We start from the raw sequence: 12,792 nt of genomic DNA on the forward strand, positions 1-12,792 counted from the left end.
CTATCAACGATTAGAAAAACATGGGCCAGTGACCTCGGTGATGATGCTCCTTGATGAACTAGGACATTGATGACGGACTGCACTGGGGCCCCGCACACTGGAAGGCACATTTTGTGGCTGTCGGTGACCAGACACGTCACTGTCAGAGGTACTGATAAAATACTGGTGATTGAGCGTTGGTGACCCGTTGTTAGTCATCAGATGTCTAGGGTCACCGGCTCTGGTGATCAGACAGGTCACTGACCAAGAATATCAGTCATGGTGGCTATCTATCTCCAATGGCCGGCCTTGTTGACTGAGGATGGCAGCAATCAATGACATTGGTGATCAAACACACTGGTGATCAGATCTGTCGATGAACAGGAACGTTGAGGACCAAAGAGCTCAGAAACGAGAGCTGATCGTCTGGGAGGGAGCGGATGGGGACAGGGTGGGGCCAGTCCTTGCTGGCTTCTACGTGAGCCCCAGGAACCTGTGGACAATGATCAGTGTGTAAAGGCTGGAGAAACATGGCCTCCCCGGGTCTCCCCAGCCTCCACCCAGCCACCAGGGCCCCCATCGAGATGACAATGAGGGGCAATGCAGGGGCAGGGGATCGGGGTCTCAGACCCCAGCCAGACGGGAGCCCGCCCCCTATTTCAGGAGCCCGTCTCTCCAAATCCCTGGGCCGTAGGACCAGGTGGATCCCACCACTGCCCCCCCCCCCCCAACACGCAGGGCCGGCCAGAGGCATTCACAAAAAGTATTTTATTATTCTTAACAGTATTCACTCCAAAGGGATAGGAGGGTAGCATACAACTTTTTTACAGACAATATATAAATGTTGTACATAATTAACAATAACTTAGTTCACTAATCCAAAATAAAACAAGCGAAATAAAACCGAAAAACAGAAAATACTGCGGATTCTCTCTCCTATGCGGACACGAGTACAAAATAAGTGCCCCCCCAGCGATCGCCCGCCCATATTGCACTTGGTCGACTACATCGGCACAATCCTCTTCCCGGGCCGGCCCCTACCCCGCCCCGCCGGCCGACGCCCCCCACCACCTCCGCAGACGGAACCTAAGCCGGGCACGGTTCTGTACAGCTGTACCTTGGGAAGGATCCAGAACAGCCACAGCAAAGCAGAGTGTCTTCAGGGGCCCCAGCAGGGTGGTGGCCTCTCCCCGGACCCACCCCCCAGCTCCTGCCTCCCCACCTGCCAGACCAGCCCCTGGAGGCAAGGGCAGCCACGGCCCCTCCCCAGGCCCCCGCCCCCCACCCCTTTCGAGGGCTGTGGGATCCAAGAACTCTTCCAAAAATAATTGCGAAGCTACAGCCTTGGTTTGTAGGTTTTATTCCTTTCTACAGCAATTACTTCTGCGGCAACGTACAATTGACTGGACCCAAAATGAGTTTAAAAATAAAACAAGTAACTCCTCAGCGAGTTGAGCTTATGCAGTCTTTTGTATATATATATATTTTTTTCTTTTGTCTCAGAGTGGGAGGGAAGGCGGCTGCGGGCTTATAGCAGAAAAAAGGACGTATGTACAGAGGGTCCACCTGGCGAGAGGAGTCAGGCTGTGGCTCAGGCTCGTTACGGGGACACAGTCACACCAGCTTCGGCCTGAGAGCCCGGGGAGCGATCTGGGAGACATTTCCCCTCTCAAGAAAATGTTGTTTCCTTCCTGTGACCCAGCCCCGGCCTGGGAATCTACGCAGGACCGCCCATGATTGTCTCTGCCCTCCAGGGCCCGGCCGCCAGGGCTCGCGCCGCCCAGCCTCCCCAGGCCGCTGGTGGCCCCGCTGTCCCTGCTCAGGCCGCCCCGGCTCCAGCTGTCTCACAGAGGGAAGCCCGAGGGGAAGGCGCGGGCCGGGCCCCCCCCCCCCGCCCTGCACACCTGCCCCGCGGAGCCCTGGCAAGCAGGCGGGCCGAGCGGCACTTGGCGCAAGAAACCAGACCCCGGGAACTTAGGGCGTCCCGGTCCCAAGAGCAAAATAAATTACTTTTGCCTACGCCCTGCCCCTCCTGAAAACAGGGCTCTTCATTTGTCCCCTGCCTCCCTCCTCTTCCTCTTCATAAAGTTGTCCGTTCTGTTCTCCGAACAATCGTCCGTGACGGAAACCCCACCTGGGCGGTGGGCCGGGCCGAGGCCGCCCCCCAGCCTGCGTGAGGATGTTCCCAGCGACCGGGAGGCCGAGGCAGCGCGGGGCTCCGGCCGGGCCGGCGGGGGCGGCGTCAGTGTGCGGGGAAGGGCAGGCCGCTGCGGGTTTGGCCCCCACCCTGTCCGTCCGTCCGTCTGCGGGCGGCTGTCCCTAGCCCATGGCAGTCACCATGCTGGATGGGTGGGGGTGGCCAAAGGAGAGGCTGGAGGAGGGGTGGATGGGCGTTGGGGTGGGCAGGAGGTGCCCCGAGTGGCTGAAGGGCGGGAGGTGGCCCACGGGCGCCACGTGTCCGGCCAGGGCGGCGGCGCTGAAGGGGGAGGTCTTCTCCTGCATGCACTTGGACAGCTCCTCGAAGCACTCGGCGCCTTTCTTGCTCTTCTTGGACTTGGTGGACATCTTCCGGTTCCTAGTCTGGATCCCCTCCTTCTTCATGGTCAGTGGCCTGTTCACCTGCAGGCAACCCCAAAGCCTTCAGGGGGGGGCTGGCTTTTTCCCAGAACGAGACCGCACCCCCAGCTTCCCCAAGGCCCGAAAGGCAGGTCTGGGTTCAGGCCCCACTTGCAAACGCCCTCGGCCTGGCGTGGTCTTCCCACCAGCATGAGTCCCTTTCAAGAAAGATCTTTCACCGGGTGGGACCCGCAGGCCTGGCGGGGGGCGGGCATTGAGCCCACTAAGTGCCACCACTGCCCCCTCGACACAACCGAACTCCACACCCTCCTTTTGTTTTAAAGGGACACGACTTCCCCAGAGGGCCGCGGTGGGGGCCACACGTGCAGCCAGCTTGCCCCCTCTTATGGGAAGCCCTCTGGCACCTCCCAAGCCAAGCCGGCTGGAGACTGTGGCTGGGGCCCCGTGCCTGGCAGCAAGAGCTCCCCAGGGAGGGGCGGGGCGGGGACTCACATTGTGCAGCTTGTAGTAGAGGCCACAGGCGTTGCAGACGGGGTCCCCGTTGGCGTTTCGGCGCCATAAGGTGGTGGTTGTCGTCTGACAATTCGCACAACAGGTGCCGGCTCTCCTGGCGGCCGACTGGGGGAGGGGGGCGGCGTCAGCAGGCGGGGCTCTCATGCCCCACCTCGACCCCCCTCCCCGGCCCCCACCCCAAGCCCCTGCGACAGGAGCCGGGAAATCTCACAGGGGAACCCAAGCATCTCAGAAGCCGTGGAACTTCAGAATCTGAGACCGATGCCATCGCAGAACTTTGAATAAAGAAACTCTCAGAAGCCTGAGATCAGAATCAACCAGGGGCGCCGGAGCCGAAAGGAAAAATCAGCCTCCGCTCCCAACCGTCAAACTGACCCTTATAAATGGGGAAACTGAGGCTCTGAGAGGGGCTCTGGTTTAGAAGGCTGGCTGAGGCCCCCGCGAGCCCCTGGGTCTGGAGCGGACTCTCCACACCTCACAGGCCTGGGTGTGACAGCGCGTCTGGGGCGGGGGCAGGCACGGCGGGTGTTTGGGGTCCTAGAGCTGCAGCGTCCAGTGTGCTGGCCGCTAGCCAGGCGGGGCTGTTTAAAGTCACCTCAACTACAGTTTAATGAAATCAGAAACCTGTCCCCCACTGCACAGCCGCATCTCAGGGAATCGACAGTCACAACCATCGCGGGCGGTGCAGACCCAGAACGTTTCCGTCACCACAGTGCTCAGGAAGGGGGGAGGGGGGTCATCGTCATCCTCCAGCCCCGCAGCCCGTGGCCCAAACCACGGGGCGCTAACTGCCCCGCACCCCTCGGGGAATGCGGCCAGAGGAGCCTGGGAAGGAGCGCCTGCCTGGTTTCCGGAAAAGGGAGCTGAAGGCTCCTAACGAGAGAGTCAGAGAGTCTTCAAGCCCAGAAGGCAGATCTCTTGTGGGCCCACCAGCCCAGCCCCGCGGTGACAGACGTGCCTGTCCCCAAGGAACCGCAGGCAGGGCCGGGTGGGGGTGAGGCCAGCAGAGGCCGGCGGCCTCGCGGAGACCAGGGACCTGCCGGGGGGCGGGGAGGGGGAGGGTGAGTAAGCAGCCTGAAGCTGGAATTCTGACTCAGGGGCCAACACGGTATCCTCCGCCCCTGCCCCCACCCGGGCCCTCACCCCGCCCTCGCTCAGGGCGGGGGGGAAAAAGGGGGCCCCCAAAGCGGCAAGCGATTTAAGCCTCGTAAATCACTTCGCCCTGAAAAAAAAATATATTTATTATTCTTAGCATTTTACGCATTATTTGCAGAGCGGAGGGTATTAGAAATTTCAAAACAGCCCAGCGAGAGGCAGGACTGAGCCGAGGAGAGGCTCTAAAACTCGCGGAGTCCGGAAACAGATACGCGAAGTTTCCTTATCTTCAGGCTGCAGATGTCCGGATAGGAAACTCGGGCAGGGGATCCGAAAGGGCATTTTTTTAAATCACTCAAATGAAAATACACAGTATAGGTGACTCCATGGAAAAATAATAAATAAGGGGCAGGTTTTTTGGTGGCTGGTGTGAGTGTGTGTTTTATTTAAATAAGCGCGAGCAGACTGTGTTCTGGGCGACAGGGAAGATTACTTCATGGCCCTATTTTTAAAGAGCGCTCAACGGAGGCCAGGGGACAGGAGCTGCGCCCCTTGGACGGCCGACTTTGGGAACCCCCCGAGGTCGGGGGCGTGAGGGTACCTGATGGGCCGTGGAGGGGGGGAAATCCGGCCTGAAGCAATCTGGCCTAAAAGAAGGGTGACCCCAAGTGATTTAAATGATAAAAGGATTTCAAGAGGCCAAGCAGCTGCATTTGAAGGGTCTGGTGGCGTTACTATTATTTTTTAAATAAATTGCCGGCTCCCGTGTCCAGGTTAGCGGAGGGGCGCTGCCCCCCCGCCGCCCCCTCCCCCGCCACCTGCCGCCCGCGCCTACCAGTCTCCGCTTGGGCTTGATGAGCGGCCGGTTCTGCCCATTCATCTTGTGGTAGAGCCCGCAGGCGTTGCACAGGTAGTGCCCGGTGCCGTCCCGCCGCCAGAGAGGGGTGGCCGTGGCCCCACAGTTGACGCATTCCCGGCCTTCTGAAGGGGGACAGGGAGACACACCCGCGCACTGAACGGACAAGGTCACAGGAGAGAGGCAGGGGTGTGCCGGCGCCAACAGGCAGCGGTCGCCTCGGCCAGGCTGCTTCAGGGGCTGACTTTTAGCTCCGACCCCGGGCAGGAAGAGGGACCCGGAGGAGGCCCCCCCCACCCCCAAAGGAGGGGAGTCGGAGAGGAGCTCGAAGGCCAAGTCTCCCTCTTCAAAATCCTCTCTTGAAGGAAGGGAAGCGGGGCAGGCAGGAGGAGCGGGCCCAGGGCCCCAGGGGTTCGAACTCTGCCCAGGGCAGGGCGGTGCCAGGGGTCGCCCAGCTCGACCCGCCGGCCGGGGCCGCCTCTGCCTCGCTTTCTAGCTTTGCTCTCCGTCTCCTTCTCCCCACCTTCCGACTCCCTGCTCGGCGTCCTGCGCCCTCAGCCCTCTCTCCGTTCTCCGGGCAGCGGAATTTCCTTCCTGGTGCCCAGCTGCCCGAGGCCCAGAATTCAGCCCTGGACTCCGACACAAGGTGTTGTTCTTTAAAATAAAATAAATCCTGAGCCCTTTCGTTTTGAGGCCAAGTTGGCCAGGTGACCTTGGTCGGCCGGCGGCGGTGTTTTTGGGTTTTGTTGTTGTTGCTGCTAAAAGGCCATCTGGGATTCAGATAGAACGTACAACGAACTTGGGGGAAAGGGCTGAGGTGAGGCAAGGCAGCCCGAGCACAGGGCCCGGAGGTGGGGCCGAGCCGGGTACCGGCGGCGGCGGGGGCACTCAGGCCCCGCAGCCTTGGCATCGTGTTGCCGGGGAAATTTTTTCCCCATTTAGGTGAAGCTAAATTGTCGGTATATACGGGCAAGGAAAGGTTGTAAAAAGTTTTAACAAAATCTCCTTCCTTGGCTTAAAGGGATGGGTAGGGAGCGAAAGCCCCGACCGGCTTCTGCTCCCTGGCCGGACGCTTGGGGAAACCAGCGTGGCCCCAGCCGTCTCCTCCGGCAAACCTCGGCAAACTCGCTCCAGCCTCCTCCGGGGGGAGGGGGAGTGAAGGACACGCGGGGGGCGGGGGGGGGCGGGGGGGGCAGGGAGCAGGAACAAGTCCCGGGAATGTTGCTTTGGGGGAAATCGCCCCAGGAGATTGGGAAACGTCGAAATCCCAAGATCTGGACTGACCGAGCTGGAGAACCAGATTCCTGGAGGGTCGGGGGCGTCTACATGCGCCCACAGCAGACACACACACGAAGACACTAAACACAGCGTCCTTGCTGTCACTTGCTACTGCGTTCTCTCACACAGGTCAAGAGGCTCCTCAAACGTTCACTTAAGATTCAGGGAAGGGAAGGGAAGGGAAGGGGGAATTCCCGGCCGGTGTTCAGCCTGGCAGTGGCCAAGCTTGGAGGGAGGGTGAGGAGGGGGGGAAGGGAAATAAACTTTGGGGGTGACCAGGAACAGTCAGGGGAAGGACACAAGTTTTAGGGCTCCCGCTCCCCCATTCTGGGGTCTACTAGAGACTCCCATCACCCATCCCCAGATCTGGAAGGCTGACATGGCCCCATCTCCCATATCAGAGCCCCCCCCCACACACGCACAAAAGCACAGACCATCCCCTCTCCCACTAGGTCCCTGGCACCTGCCTTTACCTGAACAGGAGCGGGCCTTGCTGCGCTGCTTAGGGGTGAAGCTGGAGGCGGGGCCGCCCAGGAAGCCTCCGGGGTGAAAGAGTCCGCTGCTGTAGTCGTGAGCGGCGGCGGCGGGCACGTAGGAGGGGTAGGTGGGGATGGGGTGGTGTGTGGCGGGCTGGGTGCCCATGGCGGCCAGGCCTGGGCGCAGAGGGCTGCCGCTCTCCATCTTCATGCTATCGGTCAGTGACACCTGGTACTTGACGCCATCCTTGTCCTCCCCACGGGCTGCGCTCCCCCCGGCCGAAGAGGAGGCTGGAGAGGCAGCCCCGGTGCTGGGGTCCGGGGACACTTCCTTGGGCGGCGTGGGTGGGAAGCCGAAGAGGTGGGAGCCAGAGTGGGCTGCCGTGGGGGTGAGGGAGGCCACGGAGCCCCCGCTGCCGCCCCCGCTGCCGCCCCCCGCCCCGGGGTACACGGAGAGGGGGCCTCCGGGGCCCCCGGCGGCTGAAGGGTGCAGCGGCGCCTTGGAGAAGGGGTTCACCGTCCAGGGGTTGTGGTGGTGCGCGGCGGCCGCCGAGAGCGCGGCCTTCCCCCCGTCGAGCCAGGGCAGTCCCGGGCTGTGCAACAAGTGCGGGCGACACATCTGGCCTCCGGTCAGGCGGGCTGGGGAAGGACAGAGGGGGCTCAGGGTGCGCAGAGGCCAAGGCGCGCCGCGACGGACGCCCGGGACCCCAACTCCCAAAACAACGAGCAGTGACCTTCTTCTGGAAGAAACCCAGACACATGACACCCCGGCCGGCAATAATCAAGGATGTCAGTCCGGAGCTGAAGGGCAAGCGGCACAGAAGGAGCCTCGCTGGACCAGGGCCCTCGAGGGAACCACCGCCCCCCCCCACGGGGCCGGCTGGAAACGGGCGAAAACCCCACGGAGCCCAGACCCCCCTCCGGAGGCCGCCGCCGCCACCTTTCCCGCCGCGACGTTGCAGCGGCTTCGAGTCCCGCGGGCCGCACATCCGGGAAGCAGGCGGCCGGGCCTCCGCCCTCCCGCGCCCGGCGCCCGGGTCCCCCCAGCGGCCTCGCGCTCACCGTGCGCGGGGCTGTAGGAGACGCGCGCCCGCGCGTGGGCCGGGTTGGCGTAGTAGGGGTTGCCCTGCGAGTCCAGGTGGTTGAAGAAGACGTCCACCTCGTCGGGCGGCAGCAGCTGCGCGGGCTCCATGTAGTTGTGCGCCAGGCCCGGGTGGTGCGAGTCGGGGTGCTGCGCGTTCAGCACGGCGGGGTGCGCCATCCAGCGCGGCTGCTCCGGCGCCACCTCCATGGCCGGCGGCGGAGGCTGGGGTCCGGGCCGAGGCGGCGGCGGCGGCGGCCCTGCGCGGAGGGAGGGGGCGTGAGGGGCGCCGCCACGGGCCCGACGCCCCCTCCCCCGAGCCCCCCCACGCGGGGTCCCGCGCGCCGCCGCGCCCCAGAGGAGCGCAGCCGAGGCGCAGTCCCGGGTGGGAGGAAAGCTCCCGGCTCAAAACGAAAGGAAGGCGGAGGAGACCGTCCAGCCGCTCGCATTCGCATGGGCACCCCCGGCCCCGGAGCCGCAGCCCGGGTCACGCGCGGGGACCAGCCCCGGCACCGGTTACCCCAACACACACAGAGTGTCGCTTTAAGCCGGACACTCACACGGGCCCCCCTCCTCCCCGGTACGCAAACACATAAACACACACTAAAAGTTGGAGATAGGCTCCTGGGCACCCACTGGGCACACGACCCTAGAGACCCGCACATACCTACACGCGGCGCCGGAGGCACGTACCAACTTGACGACCCCCCCCCCCCCCCCCGCGACACACACGCGCAGCCCCAGCGGCTGGGAGCCAGCCCCCCCCTCCGCCCCCCCAGCTCACTCCCGGGCGGCACAGTCAGGCCCTCGCACCGAGGCAACCAAAGCAGCCACCCGAAGCCGGGCCCCGGCCTGGAGCCCCCGAAGACACCTCTCCGAGCTTGGCGCGCCCCCGGCCCCCCGCCAGCCCTCGCGCCCCAAACTTACACACGCAGCGCCGCAGGGAGGGGGGCCGCGGCCTCGGGGACGGGGCTCAGCGCCGGCGGGGGCCCCGCGAGCGGCGGGCGGCTGGGCTCACGGCGTGCGAGCGGGGGAGAGCGCGCGCCTCGGCCCCGGGCCCGCCCGGCTGCGGCCCCTCGGCATCCTCCGGCCGCCCTGGCGCCAGCTCGCGGCTCCGGCACAGACATGAAGCGGGGGCCGCGCACGCCTAAGAAGCCCGCGCCAGCCAATCAGCGCCGCGCGCCGCCCAGCCTCCGCCCCCCATTGGCTGCGCCCGCGACTCCCGGACCGCCGGACTCCCGGGCTGACCCGCCGCGCCTGCCCCCCTCCGCCCGCGGGCCCCCTCCCCGCGCCCTCCCGGCGGCCCCTGCTGCCCGCGCCCCCCGCCCGGACCCTCACCCACCGGCCGGCCGCTGCGCCCCCTCCTGCGGACGCTCCGGGACCCGCCTCCCCCAAGGCCGCCTCCCCAGGAACCACCCGCCTCCAACCGGGCACCCCCTGCCCGGGAGCCCGCGTCCCGCGCCCTCGGGCCGTCTGGGCGTCCGCTCGCAGGACCCCCGCCCCTCCGCTCTCCCGGACCCCACCTCCTTCACCACTGAGCGGGGCCGGCCGGGGGTCCCAGCCCCCGACCCGGACGGTTCCCTCCCCCCGACTCGGGCCGCGGCTGAGCAGGGCGGGGGCACAGCTTCGGGGCGGCAGGGCGGAGGGCAGCGGCCGCCGGGCTCAGCGGGCCGCGGGGCCCCGGACCGGAGGCCGCTCAGGACTGTGCTCGACGGGGTGGGGGTGGCCGGGCCGGCGGCTCCGGAGAGGGGGAGGGGGCGTCCCCTTCCCGGGCGTGGCCTTCGCAGACCAACGGGCCGAACTGCCTGGGGCGAGGCCGCGGAGACCCGGGCTGGCGCCGGCGCCGGCTCGCAGGAGACGCCTCCGGGCAGGAGGAGGCATTTTTCCCTCCCGGGGGTCCCCGAGGCGGCCCCTGGGGAGAGGCAGGCCACAGACGGCGACCTCTGTCCCCGAAGTCACCTGGAACTGCTCTCCGCACCCCCCGCGCAGAGACCCCGCTCCGAGGGCGGAGTGGCCCCGTGCACAGCTCCCCTCGCCGTCTCCCATTGCTCAGACGGCGAGACCGAGGCTCCACGGGGGCCTACGGTCGACGAGGGGGGAGGGGGTCGGAAACAAAGAACTTCGGGGTGTCGAGACAGGTGCGGGGCACGGGGGGACCATCGTCGTCCTCCAGCCCCGATCCCTTAGCTGGGTCTGCGGCTCTCGGACTAGGAGCCCAGAGGGACCCGGGGTGGGTCCGGACAGGGGCGCGGGCGGGGGTCCGGGCCGCCCCCGGGAGGGCGGGGGAGGGGCGGCGGGATTGACAGTCGGTAATTGGGTAACTGGAGGCGGCTTCTCCGGCCGGGCGGCCCCGCCACCGCGACGCCGGGCCCCTGACGTCACCCGATTCGCCAGGAAATGAACTTTTTAATAATCCGAGGAGGGAGGAAAGCCCTCGGTCCCCTCGGCTCTGGGGGTGGGGGGGCCCCGGCCGGGCCCAGCGCCGCGGAGCGCGCGTCGCCCTCTCCCAGACCAGCCCCGGGCCGCGCCCGGGCCGCGGGCACAGCCCCGGGGCTTCTGCGTCCGGCTGTGCGTGGATCCGTGCGAGGCCCCGGCGCGGGTAGAGACGCGGGACCGGAGGCGCGGAGCCCCCTCGGGCTGACACCCGCGCGTCCGGCCGCTGCGCCCCCCGCTCGGCGGGCTCCGGGGCGCGCGGGGCTCCGCTGGCTCCGGGGCGCGCGGGGCCGGCCCGGGGCGCTCGGGGCTCCGGCCGCAGAAGAGCAGGCCGGCGCCCGCCGCATGCAGCGCCGGGACCCGGAGCGGGACGGCGAGGCCAGGCCGGGCAGGTGATCGGCCTCCGTGCCCCCGGCTCATGCTCCCCGAAACGCGCGCGGTCGGCCCGGACCGGCGGCCTCTCTGTTCGTCTGTCTCTCCTCCCTGCCTTTAGCTGATGGCTCTTCATCAACGCGTAAAACGCGATCGTCGGAGCCTCGAGACCGTTTTGCGTCCCCGGAACCTACAGGAGCTTATTTATCAAAGACCCCGGCACCCCCGGACAATCCCGGGTGTCGGGCGAGACTGCCGCCAGCTCGAGCCCCGGGCCCCAGGCGGGAGCAGCCGAGCCGGACCGGGCCGTGGACGCCGGAGCCGAGCAGACGCGCGGGGCCCTGCGACCCGCGCCCTGGCTCGCGGGGAGGCGGCCCCTCCGCGCGCTCGGGAAAGCAGGTAATTCGCTTTATTCTCCCCAAAGGCGAGGTTCAAATTTCCCCCGTTCTGGGTGGGTCTGGTTGGGTCTGCAGTTTCATCCTTAGGAGCTCCGCCAAAAGCCCCTCCGAGGCCACCTGAAGCCCCCCCTGGGGCAGCGTCTCGGGCCAGGGCTGGCGTGGGGGTGTCCCGCCTGGCCGGGCCCCCGCCTGGGCGGCAGCCCCGAGCGACCCGCTGGCCTGGCGCAGAGGCGAGCGCCGGCGGGGATTTAATTACCCGCTTCGCGGCTCAGAAAATCGCCGCACAGAGGAGCTTAGCAGGGCAGTTAAGCAATGCTTGAGCGGGGGCCTCGGGAGACGGGCACCAGTCTCCCTTCTCGCAATCCGGGCGTGGGGGGGGGGGGGGGGAAAGGGAGGCTTGCCAGGTCTCATGAGGCCCCGGGGCGGCCTTCCTCCAAAAGGCAGGCAGGCAGGCAGCCGGCTTGGCCGAGGCCTTCACTGGGTTGGGGCGCCTGCGCTGGACGCGGGACTCCCGCCTTCTCCCGCAGGAACGAACCCGCCTGGGAGAGAACGGGGGGCGCCGGGCAGCCGGAGGCCCAGCGGCCGTGAAACACACCTCCACCATCCCTGGTCCGGCGTCTTGCCCAGGAGGCAGGGGAGGCCATCCTATCTATCACTTAAACCCAAACAAACGTCGGGGGAGGCTCAGGGCGGCCCCCCAAATCAGCAGGGATTGCGGGGGGGGGCACTCTCACATCTGAGAAGAGCAGATTTATTTCGGTGTATAGCCTCGGTCTTCAGGGTCCCCAGAAAGCCTTCAGAGGGACACGTTCCCTTTTTCATGTTTTTGTTCGTTTCCAAGGGTTATTGCTAATGCGGGCGCTGCCTTTTGATCGCACCGAGAAGCTGTCACTTTCCTTACGTGCGAACGAGCCTTCAGGAAGGACTGGGGACGGGCAGCAGAGATACTGAATGCTCCAACTGCCTTTTTCAGGTGGCCTGAGAGTCCCCGAGAAAGCATGGGTCCTAACAGCTCAAGATGCTTTCTCCCGGAAGCTGGAGGAGCAGGGTTCCGAGGCCACTTTCTAGAGGGCCTCGCCGGCCTGGGCCGCGGCCCTCAGCTCTCCGCCCCGGTCCCACATAGCCCTCCCCTCCGTGCCCTTTGTTTAAACTTCCCTCATCCAAGGTGGCCCCTCTGGGACCGAAAGTTTGCCCTCTCTTTGTAACCTAATTCTTCCCCCCTTTTCTTACGGGCATCTCAGTGGCCAGCGGTGGAGGGGAGACTCAAAGAAATCCGTTTTCTTAAGGACTGCCTTCCGTGGGGATATTTAATTGGCAACCTGGCGACCTCTGAGCCCCACGCTGGCAATGTGCCTTGAGGGGTGCTGAGGAGGAAGAGGGAGCCCGCTTTAGCCAGGGGGGTTCACAGGTCCCCATAGGGTGAGGCCTCAAATCTGCTCAGGCCTGCAACCAACCATTCTCCCCGGAAGGGGTTCTGTACGGGAGGGACCCGGACTCCAACAGCCCCTTCTGCTCGCTGGGGTTCATTTCCAGCCCCCCGAATGTGAAGACTCCCTCTCCTCTGGCCTCCATGATGGCTCTCCCACGCCTTACGTCTCTGGGGCTGTTTTGAATCGTAAAACCCGGGCCGGAGAAGTCTCCGCGCCCTGGGCCGAGATGCCTGGGAGATCCTGTGTGTCCTTTTGGGGGTCCAACCACCCCCCTCCAGCCAGCCAGCCTCCCCCCTAGACCCTG

The 12,792-nt window shown here is 65.8% G+C and overlaps 2 protein-coding genes across 3 annotated transcripts; one reads left to right on the top strand and one right to left on the bottom strand.

Moving 5' to 3' along the window:
* Positions 1-728: 728 nt before the first annotated feature.
* On the bottom strand, positions 729-8,996 carry GATA2 (GATA binding protein 2). Of its 2 annotated transcripts, none has more exons than XM_039248621.1 (6): positions 8,783-8,996; positions 7,837-8,115; positions 6,772-7,413; positions 5,000-5,142; positions 3,049-3,174; positions 729-2,598 (listed from the first exon to the last, which is right to left on the bottom strand). In XM_039248621.1, the coding sequence occupies exons 2-6, from the start codon at positions 8,063-8,065 to the stop codon at positions 2,299-2,301; spliced, it is 1,440 nt and encodes a 479-aa protein (XP_039104552.1). In that variant the 5' UTR covers positions 8,066-8,115; positions 8,783-8,996; the 3' UTR covers positions 729-2,298. The 2 variants fall into 2 exon arrangements, with proteins under 2 accessions (XP_039104552.1, XP_039104550.1); XM_039248619.1 differs by having other exon boundaries at positions 5,000-5,145; positions 8,783-8,993.
* LOC120242727 (collagen alpha-1(I) chain-like) lies at positions 8,064-12,126 on the top strand. The gene is made up of 5 exons (XM_039248642.1): positions 8,064-8,134; positions 8,635-9,993; positions 10,366-10,680; positions 10,857-11,059; positions 12,032-12,126. The coding sequence occupies exons 1-5, from the start codon at positions 8,064-8,066 to the stop codon at positions 12,124-12,126; spliced, it is 2,043 nt and encodes a 680-aa protein (XP_039104573.1).
* The last annotated feature ends 666 nt before the right edge of the window (positions 12,127-12,792 follow it).

This window comes from Hyaena hyaena, unplaced genomic scaffold (genome assembly GCF_003009895.1).
Source record: "Hyaena hyaena isolate Hyena2069 unplaced genomic scaffold, ASM300989v1 scaffold_316, whole genome shotgun sequence".
Classification (NCBI taxonomy): domain Eukaryota; kingdom Metazoa; phylum Chordata; class Mammalia; order Carnivora; family Hyaenidae; genus Hyaena; species Hyaena hyaena.